This window comes from Cyprinodon tularosa, unplaced genomic scaffold (assembly GCF_016077235.1).
Source record: "Cyprinodon tularosa strain WSP-4 unplaced genomic scaffold, ASM1607723v1 ctg68, whole genome shotgun sequence".
In the NCBI taxonomy this organism is placed as follows: domain Eukaryota; kingdom Metazoa; phylum Chordata; class Actinopteri; order Cyprinodontiformes; family Cyprinodontidae; genus Cyprinodon; species Cyprinodon tularosa.
The window spans coordinates 1,060,855-1,079,589 of NW_024039429.1; the positions used below are offsets into that span (position 1 = coordinate 1,060,855).

General features: G+C 37.2%; 1 protein-coding gene across 2 annotated transcripts in view; it reads right to left on the reverse strand.

Annotated features, from left to right (window-relative positions):
* Positions 1-961: 961 nt before the first annotated feature.
* tmem121ab (transmembrane protein 121Ab) overlaps positions 962-18,735 on the reverse strand; it is a 92,898-nt gene continuing 75,124 nt past the window's right edge. For both annotated transcript variants that reach the window (XM_038267665.1, XM_038267666.1), the window contains one exon: positions 962-3,799. In XM_038267665.1, coding sequence (XP_038123593.1) covers positions 2,031-2,975 — 945 coding nt within the window. In that variant the 5' untranslated portion in view covers positions 2,976-3,799 and the 3' untranslated portion in view covers positions 962-2,030. The remainder of the gene's footprint in view (positions 3,800-18,735) is intronic.

An 18,735-nucleotide genomic window follows, 5' to 3' on the forward strand; every position in this document is an offset into this window, starting at 1 on the left:
GCAAGAGTCAGAGATTGTTATTCACTCTGTTACTCTGATACTCAGTTTTTCTCAGTCAGAACCTGAGCTCTTCTCCAAAAAAGAAAAAGCTAAACTTTCAGTCTTTCAGTGTATTTAATCATATATAGTCATAGATCTGAATCTGTGGTTGTATTAGACCCATTAGCTTTTAAGGGTTTGGTTATTTGTCAAACACAGAAAAAGGAGGGTCTGTTTTTGAGAATCTATAACATCTAATCCCGATCAAGTCCATTAAACAGGTTTGTGCTTGTGATGTGACAAAATATGCCAAAGTTAGCAGATAGCAGAGTAAAAGCAATTTTGAGAAAGCCGCAATTGGCAATTAAAGCAGTTTAAATGTTGTAATTATAATAATCAGATGATTAAAACTCTGAAATTATGATTGGAGCATTCATGTTTGTCTTCTGACAGGTATTGTTAATAAAGTTGGTGGAAAGTGCTCTTTTTAAAATGAGATCAACAATTAACTTTCAATTTTCTTGTTTCTGATAGCTGTAAAGTGGTTTCCCTAATGTGAGTGACCTCTCTGCCTTCTTTTAGGATGTTATTACAAGTCTCTGTGAAAATCAGGAGGCAGCTCATTCCCTGGGGTACAAAAAAAATTTTGATTTGATACCAGAACATAGAAGATTACTGTTAACAGAATAACAAAGCAACTGGGAAGGTGATAATGAGAAATGGAAGAAAAAAGGGGACAGACAGGGGAAAGGTTCATGCATTTCTATCCTATTTAAAATATTTTTTTTCCTATGTCCTGCCAATATTAAGCTCCATACAAAATAAAATGAGCCTATAGGACAAAATAGAAAAGTGCTGATGAATTCAAAGAGTATTTTGTATACTGTATAATAAAGTAGATGACTAAGAGGTTGTTTTGCAGTTGAGGATGCTTATTATCCAGTGGAATCAATACAAACAGATAGAGACAAACACAAACCTCTTATTATTAATCTTATTTATATTTTTATTAAAACATTATTAGCCTCCAACAAGTAAAGAATGTACATATGATAATAATGATAATAATAATAAACTGAAAAATCATCTTCAGTTTTTTTATTTATATTGTTTAAATTAATTTTTTCTCTTCTTTCTCTGAGTACGACTCTCTCAGCCTTCAGGACTGGAAATACATTTTTGGAGGAATGTACAGTACAGAATAAAACAACAAAACAAACAAAAACAATCTTAAACTCTGTCAGTTTGTTCTTGTTTTAAAATCAACATATCTCATTTGTTTTGCAGAAGATAACGCCCATCAACCACCTTCTGCTTTGCTCCCTAACAACTTACACTTCCAGTGCATTTCAAATAGACTTGCATAACTGCATGGACTCCAACACAACCCAAAACTCCTGCTCTGTTAAATGGATTTGGTGCTATGTTGTTGTATGCAGCTGCTTTCATCAGACCTGTGACTAAAGCACCACAATGGTAGCCTTTACAAAGCTCAGGTTTGTTTTCTGCAGAATAAAATGCAGAAAGCCACCGACCTTGCTCCGGCAGGCTGCAGAGAGAGCATCACAGCTAATTTTTTTGTCACTCTGCTACTTTTCTCCATCTCTGCTTCATACTCAGTGCTTTGTCATTTCCTGCTAGAATCTAAAGGAAATGCCACTGATGCACCATCAAAAAAGTGACATAAAAAGAAAAAAAAAAATACAACCTACTCACTGAAAGGAAACCAACTGTTCATTTCACAGAACACAATGCCATGGGGCTGCACAGTCTGCAGATATCATCTTAGTAAAGTTTATACTTTTAAAATATGTTAGACAATTAAAAACACGACAGCACAATTAAAAACAAAAAGATTTTTGATTTAGTCTGCACACTGCACTTAGAGTCAAGTGAAGGTTTACAGAATCTTCTGACAGGCAGGTGATGCTAAAAATCTCCATTGTTGATTCACTGCAGTTGATCTGCAGAGTACCAGCATTTTATCCTTCTCTCTCTTTCTTCTGAAGCATTCAGTCTGTATCTATTGGGGCAAAATCCGGTGCTGGCGGTCATGTGTCTATAATGTCCTGTGCCGGTGAAGGTTCGTGTGGCAGACTTGTTGCATTAGGCAGCGTCTGCGTGTGGCTGACGGAGTTCTGCTGTAGCTCCAACGCCATGGCGTTTTGTGGGTGGGGAAACTCCTTTACCTGTTTGCGGTACTCCAAGAAAGTGGAAGCCTTGGTGGCGATTGCCACCACATTCTTGCCGACGAAGATAGTAGAGACGCGGCTGTCTTGGAACAGCACCATGTTGACTCCACGTATGAGGATGGTGACCACATTTATTGTGACTAGGCTGAGGACCGGGTACAGCATCATCTTCTGGGGCGACATGTGCTCACCCTGCATGCTGATCTCGCTGAGGGACACGCAGGGCAGGATCAGCAGCAGAATGTAGCAGTAGAAGAACATCAGGCCTTCAGCCCATATGGGCAGACCTGTCCGCTGGGGCTCCCACAGATTGGCTTGGATGTCGAGCAGATCTAGCAGGTCCAGAGCAACCCAGAACAGTCGACTTCTCATGTCCTCCTTTTTCCGGAAAGTTCTCACATATTCCATGCTATCCAAAGCCACAAGAACCAAATACAAACCTGGCACACACACGGATAACAGCAAAGTCAAAGCTTTTCGTGCCACTGTTTCAAGACTCTTCCTGTCAGCCTTGCAATTCTGGAAGACAAAGTAGAGTTTTATCTCAAGGACAAAGATGTAGAGAAACCACAAGATCATGGCATATCCACGTCGGGCCGTCCGCACCTCGGCCCCAACCCACACCGCTACATAACGTAGCACAATGAGGAAGCAAACGTCCCCTACCAACACTATAATGCACACACCAATCTTCCTGGGACCCTGGTTTTGTTCAACCAGGTAGGCATCCATGAAGGCCATGCTCGTCATGATGACAATGGTTGTCAGGCACACGTGGCGTTTATCTGGGGGTGGCAAAACCATGATGAGGGCACTAATTGGCACTCCCTTTAAATCTGCAATATTCAAAAGTAAAAAGTTAAAGAAGAAGTTGAGGCGCACTGTGGGCCTCCAAGCCTAAAAGGCTGGAAAAAAAGAGGGATTTAAGGTGCTCTGACTAAAGCAAATGTCCTAAAAGCAGGGGTAAAGATAAAACACCACTTTTAATGAGTGGCAAAGTTTTCCATAGAGAATGGTTTCCTTTTGAAGGGAGAGTTTTGTGAGAAGAGATGCTGGCTGTTGAATCCTCTCAGGCCAATTGAAAACAGGAGCCTACTCTTGTCAGTCAGCGCACTTCCATTGATCCAGCCCAGCCTCCCAGCAGCAGTTACAGCAAAGGGCTCTACACCCAACTCACCATGACTGATTGTAATCCGCACACAGTCAAATGAGGGATGCTCCTACAGCCTACTTGCCTTCATTGACCTGTGATGGTATCATGGGACAAGGTGCTGCAGTGTTGTAATGTTTATGGAGGTGTTTATTTTTCGACGAGACGGTATCAGAAAATGTAGATAGGTGTGTTTGGCAGTTTTGCATGGATAAGAAATCCCTCTTCCGATACTCATAGAGCCGATTGCGCAGTGTGTGTGGCGTCTTGTGGTCCTGCAGTGTGTGAGGAAGGAAATGGAGGAGAGAAGGGAGAGGAGTAGGCAGTGGCCAGAAGCCCCCAGTCGCCATAAATCAAGGAGACAGCAGGTCAACGGCCCATGAGGCCTTGCGTCTGATGCTGGCATCCCTGTAGGGAAGCTCTTCCTCTGGGCTGAAGATCCATCCTTCCTCGTGCCACGTGCCTGCTTCTCCAAAGCCTACAAGAGGGAGAAATAAAGAAGGGGGGAGGGAGAAAGAAACCTGTCAGCACTACTGGACCATATAACACAGTTTCATTGCCAACGGCCCATATATGAGAAGCAAAGTAATGTGTCAGCTCGGCTCAAACGTGCCCTGTTTCACTATTGATGGGACAGAACATATTGCTCCCGTAACACTGCTCCAGGATGTCATTACCACTCTATTGTCTGTGATGTGTCATGTGACATCTGGATGCATGGCTTAATAGGCTCCCATGGCAATGGCAATATATTCACAGTACTGTGCTGCCGTTTAATTCCGGCTCTTAAATTAATAGAGGACTTATTACAAGAACTTGTAGGAACCTAATTTTCAAGTCTCATACAGCAGCTAACTACTCAGAACTTGTATTTCCCTTTTTTATTATTACTTGGCAGGGAAATGAGATGAATGCTGGCCATGTGTTCATTTCCTGATAATATTTTTAGTTATCTTTGGGCTGTTTCCAATCTGCACATAGGAAACCACAATTACACTATCTACTCTGGAGGCTGCATGTCTACATTCTCATGGTAACATAAATGATTTTTTTATTGCAGAAACATATTGCCACATTTTGAAAGGTTTAGAAAATAACTATTTTCATTTTTAGCACATTTTTATGGTAAAGAAAAAAACTAATAATAAGAATTGTGTTCTTATTGTTTCTTAGCAGGTGCAGGGTTTGTGAAAGGCCATGCCTTTTTCCTCAATAAGACCTGTTATGAGCTGTTCAGAATAAGTTGAGATTGTCAGTCCAAAATCAATCTAATGATCCGATTTAATTAAAAAATAGCTCACCAGACTCAAATCAACCTTATTTTATGACAGTCTTTAAACTAAAATTTACAAAAGGGTTTCCTACAGATTTTTTATTAAAAAAATATCATTTTTAAAGTTCTCTTTCAACAAACAAAACCTCTGATACATACATAGTACAGTATCTTTGTACGGTCTGTCTATTTGTGTTTTGTATTCTGTATGTTACATCAATCATAAAACAAGAAATTGTTTGATTTAGCTTCATCCTACCGATCGGTAAAGGCTTATTTCAGAGTGTTCTTAGTAAATGGCTTTTCAAACAACTGCAATCAGTTCTATTTCAAAGTCTGATTCTTCCAGTGCAACTTGTAACCTTTCATGTTTCTATGCTCCTGCTAAAACAACAAAAATTTTATTTCACAGTTAACACCAACAGTTTTGATGTGTTAAATAAAAAAAATTTAACGAAGATACATCAACATGTAGAAAGCATATTACTTATTTTATGTATATATATATTTTTAAAATCTTCTAAACAATAATAAGGAAACCTTAATATGTTTAATCTTCATTTTCTGTATTTCTTCTTCATTACTGATAGAAAAAAGTAGCATGGGAAGGTTTTCCAATGTCAATAAATATATTTTAATTACATTTTTCATTACATTTTTTCAGTGTGATGTGATGGTGCGATGAACAATTTGTTTTTGAGAAAAATGATAAAACATCTTTACCAAGTGCTTCAGTAAATAATAATAATGATAATAATTGAAGTTCATTGATCTCACATTGGAGAAATACACTCTTTGCATTTAACTCATCCCCTTGGGAAGCAGCGGTCTGCCATTGTGGGGCGCCCGGGGAGCAGTGTGGGGTTAGGGGTCTTGCTCAGAGACCCAGAGTGGCAGCCTGTGGGAGTGGGGCTCGAATTTAGAACCTCAGGATTCCAAGCCCTAACCACTAGGCTGCCCCTCCCCTAAATAGACCTAGAATTGTGTGAAAGTTTTATTGAGGAATAACAAGTGGTTTGTGATTGGTACAGAAAACGTGTCCTGCAACTCAAGGTTTAAACTTACCAGGTGGATATAGATGAGAATAAACTTTGTTTTTATTCCAGTTAGATGAATATTTACTCCCCGATGTTCTATCTGTATTCAGTGACCTGCTAAATATTTAACTACCATGCTTGTTAGAGCATGCGACAGGATGGATTTGAGAAGGCTCAAAGGGAATCTTTGAAAATATATAAAAGCCAACCTCTGCCAGGTGCCGAATGCCCAGCAGGAATCTACCTTGGGGATTGGTCTCATCCATAAATAAAGCAGCATGTGTAAACATTAGCATGAACACAGAATGGGGCCAGGTAACAGTAATGTTAACTGTGTTAACTGAGCAGAAACATCTCCCTCTGTTCAAATTTGCTTAATTTTAGCAGAAGCCTGAATTTGTCGTTCTGCTTTGTTCTATCGACTCCTGCTGTCACTTGATCCTTCAGGCAAAACACTTATGAATAACATTAGTGTTTAATTCTGCCTAGATAGAATTTAAATCAGAGAAGTGATTTTTCTCATTTTTAAAAGCTCTGACAGTTATAGTTATGGCTTAATAAAGTTACTTTGAAAACTTCTGTAATGCAGATACCCCAAAATACTCTCTCAATCTGGAAAAGGAGCAATTAGGATCATTAAGTTAATGTACTGACCCAGAAAGAAACTGAATTTAATATGTAATATTCTCTTTAACTTAACATGCCTGGCAAACTAATTGCTTTCCTTCAGCCTGTTCTAGTTTTTCTCATTGCATTGAAAGAATAATGAAATTCTAAAAAGTTAATCAGCCTGCACCAGTGCTGAGAACTTTATAAAGCTGTACTCTGACATATTGAGTTCCTGCAACTAATAGCTACACTAAAAATGACAGTAACAGTCATTAGTCATTTTGAACAAACAAACACAACAGCATGTTTATTTTAGTGCATCTGTTTTCAAAGGAGGCTGTAGGGATGCAAATATGGCCAAAACTGTGAATACCTTTAGAGATTTGTTATAATCATCTCACAATGAGGCAATGCATCCATCTGAGCAGTCATAATCTACAAAGCATTAGCCCCTGTATGAGATGTGCCATGAGCACCTGGAAAAAACAAGACATATATCAGTTGTTCCAAAGACAATTTTCTATGGCTTTTGTGTGTCCTGTCCGGGGATTGAAGCCAAAAATGGGGAAACCCACTCCGTCCCTCCTTACTCCATGGCTGCCTTGTGATACTAATGTTCATTTTTTTTATCAAATTTTTCTAGTAGGAGCATAAATAAACAACTGCTTTGCCATTTTCTAAACATTCTGCACAACATCCATCATTTTATTGGCAATGTATTATCTTGGGCTTGAAAATTAACATGAAACATATCTTTATAGATAGAAAGATCAAATTTTGCTGAGCGATAAATTGTCCCAGAAATTATTGCAATAAACAATAATGTTGTCATTCAGTTTAATTTCAGAGTGCTCCCACATTGTAGCTGTGCAGCTGTCACGTTAAGCAGTTCCAGATCTTTAAAAAAAAAAATTAATCTAGCATTTTCCCAGCTTGCTACTCCTCTGTCATGAGTTTGTTATGAGGGGAGGAGTGAGTGGAGACTGATGCACTGGAGGGAAACCTTTTGTTATTTAGGCTCTTTAGAAAGGCAGGAGGAGAAACAAAAGACAAACAAACAAGCAAAAGTATATTATTGAGTTCATTTAAGTGTATTATATGATTTTTTAAAATCATATTATCTATTAATTTATTGTTTGTTGTGAAAGGCCAGGTGCTAACTACTCTATCTTGACCTAAAAAATATATCTCAAAATAAGGTAATGCTTGGGTCGAAAGGTATATAAGTAGTAGTGCTATAAAGTTACTTTTTTTAAAAGGCAGCAAATTTTGTTCTAATCTATTTTATCCCATTTTGACGGAAAAAGACATGTAATGTAATACATGTCCAAATGATAAGAGGATGATTTTCCTGATAGATTATTGTGGAAAAAGTGTTACTCAGCTGTTTTGAAAAATAAGTGGCATATCTAAACTGGTTTACTATCTGTCATAGTCTGTGGGAAAAATCAAAAGTTTCATATACGTAGTCCAAGCAGGCTTAAAATCTTGATAATTGCTAATATTCATTGGGAAAATCTGTTTCAAGCAACTCAAGAGTTGGAAAAACAGCAGCTCTTTGCAATTGGTTTGAGGGCAGCCATGGCTAAGCTAAAGGGTAACCTGCATCTACACACTGGGTGCACAAAGATAAAAAAAAGAGCTATAGGCCCTTGGGTCTAAATATTTCAAGACCCAGTGCAAAGTATCATTTAAAATATATGATCTTCTGCATTGTGAAATATCGTGGATGATGCAGTCATGCTCCAAAAAGTGAACCCTGTGCTGGCCAGGACAATACTGAAAGGTGAAAAAAACATCCAAGGATCCCCACCAACAGCATCCGGTTGAATATAGGCATTGGTTGCATCATCTTTAAGCAGACAGTCAGAGGGACACGGCTGGGTTGCAAGGATTGTAGACCAAGGCGGAGTCCACTTCTCAAAGATAAGGCGCACAAAAACTCACTTAGTCTTTGGCAAATACTCATCTGGAGCAAGAATAAAACTTCTAGTAATCTACTTTATAGTTAGATAAAAAGAATGACTGGATTTACCAAAACTGTGAACCATTCATTTGGCAATGAAAAAGACAAAAGCTTTCAAACAGTTTACACTGTAGACAACCAAAATGTTACTTAAAAAAAAGGCAGAAGAGGTTATTAAATACTAATTAAACGGTAAATAAAATAATAATCATGCAATAGTGATCATAATGGACCCCTTTTAAATGAATATGATGGCATTGCATGATAATTAACTAGGTATTCCTAAATATAACCAGGGGGATTTAATAAAGGACATACAAATGCAATACTAACACCCCCTATTGCTTTGGGGGTGTTCTCAGGTCAACAGACCAGTGAACCTTATCATAATAAACAGCACCATGAAAAAAAACAATAAATAAATCAGACAGTCATTAAAGAAATTTGGCCTTGGGAAACAATGTATATTACATCATGAAAACGCCAAAAGACATTCAGCAAAAAAAATTATAAATAAATAAACAAATAAATGAATAAATAAATAAAATAAAATAGTAGACAGAAGATTTAGGTTTGGTAGTAACCTTTGCTTTAACCTGAATTCAACTGAGAACAAATGCAGAGACCATCTAACCTAAATGATTGGAGTCAACTTCTAAAAATAAAAAAATACCAGTGGAGGTATGCAAAAAGTGTCAACAATTATAAGAAGTCTTTTTACTATAATTACCAACAAAAGTTATTTCTAAAAATTACAGGAAAAATCCTAAAAAATAATTGTGGATAGGACTTTCATCTTTTAAATTTAAAAAAGCAGATAAGTATTTATTTTTTTCCACAATAACACATCACCATCTTATTATATTCTGGAAAACCTGAAAATATCACTTTAAAAAGATAAATAATTTCAAGTCAAAATTTACAAAGGGTTTGAATCACTTCAGAGTTGATTGTATCTAAGTACAAGTACAAAGAGTTTTGGTACAGCACATTCAGTTTGGTTTGTGAGTACTGAATAAAATACAGCATTGTTTTAGGCATGTGTATATGAGGAGTATTAAGGTGAGCAACTAAATCTGCAAAAATGCTTTTACTGCAGATCAAAAGTTTATTCTCTACCCAGAGTTTCTTAAAAGACAAACGAAAAAAACACCTTTGTGACAGCAGAATATACCCCCTTCCCATCGGACACTTTTAGCCTAAATCAGTAGCCACAGCTGTTAGTATAACAGTCCATGCTGTTGTGGCACCAGCTGCCTGTATTGATGCTCTTCCTCTAGGTTTTAATTTAAATCCTGTTCATCATAGGAAATATATTTTGTTTTCTGTAAGATTGATCTAATTATCATTCAAGATAATTGAAACAACTCAGAATCTCTGCATGTTTCATGTTATGGAATCTGCAAATATGCTAATGAGTCGTTTCCCCTCTGCGGCTTTGCTGACAAATACATAAAAAAACAGGCCATTGCAGCAGAATGAGCTGTCCACTGAGAGGAACACAGTAAGAAAAGTAACACAGACATAACATATATGTTTCAGCTACTATCCTAATATATTGCCAATAACATGCAAACAAATGCTAAAATTAGTTACAATTTTGCATCACCCTGCAGGTTAGAACATAATAGAATAGGACAGTTTGCAATGATTAGCAATGTAGATGACAAAAAAATGTCACTTAAAAAAAAAGCAGATGTTATTTAATTTTAAGTAAACATCAAATAAAATAATAATGATACAATAGTGATCATAATGGACCCCTTTTAAATGAATATGACGGCACTGCAGGATCACTAACTAGGTATTGCCAAATATAACCAGGGTGATTTAATAAAAGACAAACAAATGCATAACTAAGCATAAATATTATTTCAATAATGGAGTCAGTTTCAATTACCCAACATTTTCCCCCTCTTTATGTTTTCTCTATCATAATTACAGTACACCCTTAATGTCCCTCAATATTTTCCTCACTAACCATTGCTAATTCAAGTGCATTGTAATAATGCTACCAAGCTTTATTTTACTTTATTGATGTTATCTGTGTCTTATATATATTGCTTACATTCCTAAAAATACATCCCGTTTCACTATCCATACACTAATCACATATGTTCTTCTTAGTTTTTTATTTTTTTAATGTTGCCAAACCCCTACTGCTTCCCTTTTAAGAGTGATGATTGTGTTTTTCCTGCTGATAATATTGAATACTTTATTTATTTCACAAGGTGAAACACAATATAGGCTTATTACAATTACTAATGTTTTTCAAGCATTTAATTCTGTTTTTTATAACGATTAACTGCCAACAGTTAATGCTATTGTAGAATATATAGAATATTATATAATGCAATAAAAAACCTTTTTGCTTTTTTGCTCATTGAAAATGAAGCTGGTACTTTATATCTAAAAGATAAGAATTTGTAATTATAAAAAAAACAACTCCCCCTAATATTTTGTTTATCTTCATAAGCAGTTTTATTGTTATTTAAAGGATTGTTAAGAGATATAAGCAAAATATGGATTATTTATTCTTTACCTACCATGTACCTTAGGCAAATGGCAATAAGCTTTAACTTTAACTACTATTTAATGGACGTTTGAAGCTTGGTGGGTGTTCGCTGATGATTGTTTAGTTTTCTCTTGTCTAGTGTTCTTTTGATGTAATGCTTGAGTGTTCAGTCCCATTCGGTTTTTTGTCTTGTGCCCTTTTAATTATTTGTAGTAGTTTATACAGTTTAGCAGGTTCAGATATCATTTGGTTTAAAAGTCATTTCAATGATTACACATGTTTGTCATACCATGTCAAGAGATGTATCAGCGGCGGCATATTTTCTAAATGCTCTTTCAGATGCACATGAGCTACACATAGTTAAGATTGCCAAGAAAATAAAAGGGTTATTTTAGATTCAAATGAGCTTACCTGCAGATTATTACAGATTGCAGGCTGTGCATTAGCTAAGAGGGGAACGCTCTTTGATTATTTTCCCTAAGTTGCCTCAGCCTCCTGGTCCCTCAAATCTGCAGCAAACCAGTTATTACACACCTGTTTTCCATCCAACAATCACCCTCACCAGATATACTCCATGGTTTCCTAAATCCTCTCTGGAACTCACTCCTGTTGCTCTACTTTCTGTCAGTACTGGGGTTTTCTGACACACTCAGTTTCCACCCAAACTCCATTTGACTCCTCTTATGTGCAGTTTATAATAAACATTGTTCAACTACCTTATAGGTTACACAACATTAGAAGGTTTTGATAACAAAGGCAGTTATGAAATCGAAATACCCAAAGCTTGAACCTTTGAGGAAAACAGATTTAAACTCTGAAGGTCAAAGCCCAATTGTTTGCCCTCCTGAACATTGCATATAGAACAATTGCTAACATTTTAGCAGCATTGATTGACCTGCAGCTTTAGCTGAATTTGAGAGCAAAATGTAGGTATTGTGAATTGTTCCATAAGTATGTTTACGTCTGTTATTCCGATACTTCTATTTCTTTTCCATCATGGCTAACTGAGCTCACTGTGGGAGAGTTTTAAGTATGCCATGAATAAACATGAGTTTGTTTTCAGACCTGCGGTGTGAAATCACTGAGGGAAAATTGGCCTCTTTGAATATGATTTTTGAGAGGTTATCTTTCATCAGGCAACCCCATCATTTAAAAAGCCCACTGTATACTCTAATAGATCCAGAGAAAATGCATCTTTTATAAGTGCCTTGTGACACTTTTGATTGGTGCCCTTGAGTGTAGAGAGAGAAAATAACTGGGTATCTGAAAAGCATCTTGATTTATGGCCAGGCAGAGAAAACCCAGCATATGAGTAGGAACACCAGAATTAGCCTAAATTGTAATCCAAGTATGAATTTGATTGTTCAAACCCCATTATGTGGAGCAGCGCCTAAGTATGAGATTAAATTCACAAGATGGTGATTAATTGAGTGATTAACAGAATGGTGAGAATCATTAACATACAATAAAGAGGACAACACCCGCATATAAGTAGCATCATAGAACCACCAAAGTGCCATTCATTATCAAAAATGCTTTTAAATTATTTCCCAAATGAACAGATTAGAACCTGCGCTTTTAATGAGGTAAATTAAGTCCCTTCAGACACACGTGAATTATGATTGGAGCAGAAGAACATCGATCCCAGTAAACCATTGGCGTAATTCGGTTTCAGCAATAAAACTTGAGGCAAGAGATTAGATTAGAAGATTATTAATATATTCAGTCTTAGTCTTATGAAATGACAGCAAGCATTAAAGGAATAGTACACCCAAAACATGATTAGCCTTCATTTTCTACTCACCCCCATGCTGAACAACACTCTGGAGTACTTTTTTGATATCTCAAATGCATCTGGAGATCTGGGAGGCTTCTTGCTGTCTGCTGACATTCAAATAATGGAGGTCTATGGTGACCGAGACAGAAAGGTCCATAAAAGTCCACAAAAAACGTGTCAATATTCCTCCATACTGCTCGTCCAATGTATTCCAAGTGTCCTGAGTGGGTAGCATCCAGAATTTACTCGAAACGAAGTCATTTAGAATGTTTTTAGAGCATAAACAGTAGTGTATAGGATTTCCTGAAAGCGCGCACACGCGCGCTCACGACGCTACGGAAGCCGGCAGACCAAACCAGCGCATTCAGCTCGGCAAAGAACTCATGCTCTTCCTCAACACTGAAGTCCTCAGATATTTTTCTTTCGTTGTTTCTTTCTTTGCACCGGTAAACAGCACATTTCTTCTTCTATGCTTGCATTATTGGAAGATCAGACGCTGAATGCGCACTTTCATCTGGTTTGATCTGCCGGCTTCCGTAGCGTCGTGAGCGCGCGTGTGCGCGCTTTCAGGAAATCCTATACACTACTGTTTATGCTCTAAAAACATTCTAAATGACTTCGTTTCGAGTAAATTCTGGATGCTACCCACTCAGGACACTTGGAATACATTGGACGAGCAGTATGGAGGAATATTGACACGTTTTTTGTGGACTTTTATGGACCTTTCTGTCTCGGGCACCATAGATCTCCATTATTTGAATGTCAGCAGACAGCAAGAAGCCTCCCAGATCTCCAGATGCATTTGAGATATCAAAAAATTACTCCAGAGTGTTGTTCAGCATAGGGGTGAGTAGAAAATGAAGGCTAATCATGTTTTGGGTGTACTATTCCTTTAACAGCATCTTTTAGCGCTCTCTGAGCTATATTTATAACACATAGCTCAAGGCTGAAGATCAGTCATGGATGTTAACAGAATTAGAAAGAAATTTAGGAAAAATTGTCCACTGATATGAGATTGGACAGATGTGACAACCCTCATTTCACATCTTTGCTTGAATTCTTTTTCCTTCTAGGAGCAAAGGGCCTTTGAGGGGGGCGCTCCCTGTAAAGCTCTCCTTACGGACTTTAATCACAGCATACTAATTATGGTGAACCATAAATAGTGAAGATGGAAGGCTGTGAACTGGTAGGACAACATTCTCCAACAAGGGAAAGCTAGGATACCATCTATAGTCTAGGTTCTTATACCTATAAGCAGGAAGAAGTTCTGTGTCAGTGAGTTTTAGCAATTTGTCTCTGCTAGAGCATCCACTGAAGATTATTTTGCTAAATGATTAATCTGTGGAATAGTTTTTCAATGAATTGATTAATAATCAGAAAGAAAAAGGTGCCTTAAAGAATACGTTCATAATTTAAACCAGGTGAAGGTAAAAGCTAAGCCCCTTAAGTAGAAGTTGAATAATCATGGACAAAAAAAGTTTTTATCTTCAATGTATGTTTATTTTTTTGTTGTTTTTAAACAATTTTGTAATAATTACAACTCTGAGGGCGCTGCTTATAGCTGATGTTAAGATTTAGAACCTGTATTCTCAAGCTGACAATTAATCAATTACTAAACTAGTTAAATACTTTTTTGCAATAAACGATTAATCACGATTAATCTGATCAATTGTTTCAGCCGTATTGCCCACTCATGTACCTTCATATGGATCACAAAAGAAAAAAGATGTAGCAGAAATTAAAGCCAATGCATTGGGGAGATGTGCTCTTTAAGTATTTGTGTACTCTTTTCAGTTCTTTTTTTTTCAGGCTTAGCTTTATTTGAATAGGAGTTTATGTGATAGAATCTAATAAAGTTTTGCTTTATTGTGAAGCTGCGCAACTGAAATCTGAAAAGAGTGGCATACGTTAGTTTGTGGAAACATCTTCTATTTTAAATACAGGTCTTCACTTGCTTTGGTCTTTTAGAGAAAGAAAGTTATATGGGCTGGTCTAAAACCTCAGTAGTGTTTCTAGTGAAGTATCCAGCTTGTACACTTAAGTTTGTCCTGCTTTAAGATCAACCTTCACTCAAGTAAGTGAGTGAAAGTTGTTTGCAGACTCTGTTAAGCCCTTTATTTTTAAAGCCCTAAACAATTTCTTCCAGCTAAGTTGTTGATCCGTTCTTCCAGTTACTAATGTAAATTAGCTATCTGCTAAATCATGTTCTGTTTGCCCAAACTACCAGTGTAACTGGATGGACATGTTGTGGTGAGTTTTTATTGCTGTTATTTCCCTACATTTATCCTTGACTTTATTCTGTGCATTTTGTTATTTGCGATAATAATTGTTCATAAATGTTCTCCCACAATATATTACAAATATTTAAAGTCGTGACAAACCAGCTGGATTTGATTTTAGATGAAAATACAGACAGGAGTTAACAGTCACCTGATGTAAGCAGCTCTACCTTGTTAGGAGCTTTCTGCTGACTCACTGCTCCTACATATTGTGGTTTACTTAAGGAATATAATACATTAAATGACTTTCTTGTAATGGGTGATATACATATATAAATCATGATTTTTTTCTAATTATATAGGTTTATATAAAGCATGTCAAAGCATTCATATTGAATAAATATTTTTCTCATAGTAGCTCATCTGGTCTGTTCCTGTTTGGCTGTGACACCATCCTGGAGAGAAATATCAGCTGTGCTGCTGCGATGAACTAGCCTGACATAGTCCGACTCAATTCTAGTCAGAATATGAGTCTGATGCTGCTCCATAGAGCTGTGATTATGGGGCGTGTTTCGAACGAACCAGGAAAAAAAATGCCTCTGCACTCAATTGGATAGACCTACAACCAATAAGAGCAACGGAGTGCGTGACGTATGTTAAGCCACGCATAGTTGTTGTCCACAAAAATCAAAGCGTGCAGTTTCACGCCTAGAATAAGAAGATGCGACTTGATTGCGTTTCTCTGTTCCTCTTTTAAAATTAATTTGCTGTCGATATCTTCTAGAACAGACCTAAAAGCAGAATCTACTCACTTAAACTCTCCAGCGGCAGCCATTGTTGTTGTCACCCAAGCGCGCATTGGTCACGTGGTTGATTACGTTACCCTTGATCATCTGTCCATCATCGTATAAAGCCCGCCCTGACAATTTGATTGGATCGCCTGACAGTGGGCGATAATACTCGCGCTACTATGGAGCAGAGCCAGACCGAACTTCCCCGAACTCAAACCTTGTGGGCGGGACTAAGTTCGGAATGGCACCCAGGCTAGCGATGAACACCTTTGTTTATAGATGTTCGAGATTGGCCTGTTTTTCAGTGTAGTCCTCTCTCTGGTGTATCTCTGCTTCTTTCTCTATGTCTGCTTCTGTCTCCTTGAACCCCAGTCGGCCTTGGCAGATAGCGGCGCACACTGAGCATGGTTCTGCTGGAGGTTTCTTTCTGTTAAAAGGGAGTTTTTCCTCTCCACTGTCGCTACAAGCATGCTTGGTGTGAGGGATTGTCTGCCTCTGGTGAAGACAACAAAGAAAGAATGCTTTGTCGCAAAATTATATTCGCTGGGGCTGCACTGCTCACCTTGTTTGTGTTGCTGTAAGTGCATGTGCGCCACTGGAATTATAGATGAGAACGTACCCAGCTCTCCCTCCTCCTGACATGCCCTGGGTTACACCTTCTAAGCAGTATTTCTCAAATATTATATGCGGGTGAAAGTAACGCTCTGGAGTGACATAAGTTGTGTTTTCTTAACTAAGTGTTGCTAGATGGCTTGTAATATTGTTTTACACAGACTTGACCAATTGGTAAGTATTTAATCCAAGCAAGACTTTTATTAACTCAAAAATGTTCTGACACATTGTTCTCTTTTTAAGGCTTGTGAGGTTGTTCTTGTTTACAGCAGAATAAAAAAAAATCATTTTATATCTGCAGCTGTGGCCAATGTGTTTTCTTTTTTACCTGCAGGCTTTAAAGACAAAAATGTTTATGCTTTTGAATTGCAGTGTTTTCATACAACAATATGGCACTGAAAGAATGAATCCGATTTTTTTTCTTCACATAATTCCAAAATTGCAAGGATAATCTATTGTTTACTTTGAAGCCAGCAACACCACAACAGGATGGCAAAGGTCCCCAGAGTGGGCCGTTTTGTACAATATTCATGTCAGGTTGTCTTCATTAGGCCTAGAATGGGGACCATATGTTGTCTTGGCAAATTGCCATGTTTGTCATCCCGGCAGGTTTACTTCACCATCCTTTGTGCAACTGTACAGTCAGTGCTTGGCTGATTTTGGCAGATGCTGCAGACTTTTAGCTTCCCCAGTACGCAGACTACAGCTCAGCTAAACAAATGCTCTGTGCACAAAAACTTAACCAATGTGCACATGAGTTTATGGAAGTAGGCAAGATGCTGGAAAGTTCAGAGGACTGTAGTCAGTGAATAAGATTCTTTTTCCATTCGAGATGCACTGGCCTATGTTGAAATCTGCTGAGACTAAAAACCAACCTGGCAACAATTAAAACCACTGGAGTAGTCTAAAAGACTGTATTCAATGGTTTACCAAAGTTTCAATTGGGGTTTTAGCTTTAATTAGGTTTAAGAGCATCAAGCGGTCAAACTGTTTCATAACATTTACCAGCCTTTTATTGGGATGTTGGGTAAGAAAGATGAAGAGAAAAAAAATTTAAATAAATAAATTTATTGTGTACAAAGAACAGAAAAACTGCACTAAACCAAAAAAAAAAAAAAAAAAAAAACTACAGCTCTCTAAAAGCAGGCTTTTCAGATGTTCTACCCGTGTCACACTTACATATGTGCCTTGAATTCAATAATGAATCAGATAATGTATGCAATTTCATCCCCAACAAGGCCAGGTAACCAGTGTTACATTTAGCAAATTGGCCCACTACCCTGAAATGCACTACATGAGAACTTAATTACAAACATAGACTGTGTATGCAGTCCCAAGATCTTCATATGATCATTAAGTATGGAGAAGGAAAAGAAAACAGATGTTGATCTCAAAGGCAAGAAGGGATATTATCTGATCAAGTACTAGTGCATTGCATGCAGTGGTGTCAAAAGTACAGTAAAAGTATAGATACTACAGTTTAAAAACAGTCTGGTAAAAGTTTAAGTATCAACTTGACCTCTTTACTAAAGTAAAAGTGAAAAGGTATGAGCTCAAAAAAACTACTTAAAGTATAAAGTAACCTTTAAAAAAAAAACAGCCAGATGCCACTATATGAATTGAAAGCTCAATTTTTCGACTATTTTGAAAAATTCTTTGATATAGGGCCAAGGATGAGGGAGGTGTTGTTATCTCCCGATAAGATCTCGCCTGTGAACGACCTTTCGACATCTTTTTTTGAATCAGTCATTGTAGCATGGCATAGACAATTCACGTTTGCAGTTTGAAGAACACCTGCTTGCTTCTGAGGATTTCCTTTGGCATCAGCACACATTTGATGAATAGCTAACCAGTGAGTGTTTGCGTTATATGACTCATCCAATTACAATAGTTTTCACTATATATGGATAGCTTCAATGATCTGCATTGGATGGCGCACATGATGTAAAATAAATATTTACAAACATTAAACCAGGGGTAACCAATTAAAAATCAGTGGGGCGAATAAAGGAAATCATCAACTAGTAAAGGTTCAAAGACATTTTTAATGATCTGTTACTTTAAACCAAATTTATTACTGAGATAAAATTAGCTGTTTATGCATTCATGTTATACATTGAATATTTTAGCTCTGCAGAAAAGGTGGCTGGATACAATCTTTACTGTATTTTTCTTCAGAAACTGTATGCCTCCAGGACTCAGAGGTGAGCAGGAAAGATTGCAGCTAACTCCTTTCATGTTAGACACAAACTGCCTCAGACAATCCTCTCTGGCAAGGGGAAGCTGTCCATCAGGATCAAAGCATTCTGCCACAATAACAGTTTCTTATCATCTGCATATAGCCTCATTAACAAAACCCTTATACATCAATAAAACTTTGCTTTAGAAACTACTTTCTCAACAAATGTAAATAATATTTAATTTACTCCTGCTGTTGATGAATATTTTTAATATCTGCTATGTATGCCCTGTTTAAAATTCTCCATCCCTATAACTTTCCTACATAAATTATATATATCGAATTGTATTTACCCACGCCACAATTTTTTTTCTTGCATTATACTAATGCTGCTTTTCATACTGTGTAATCAGTTTACCAACCTAGTCAGTTATAA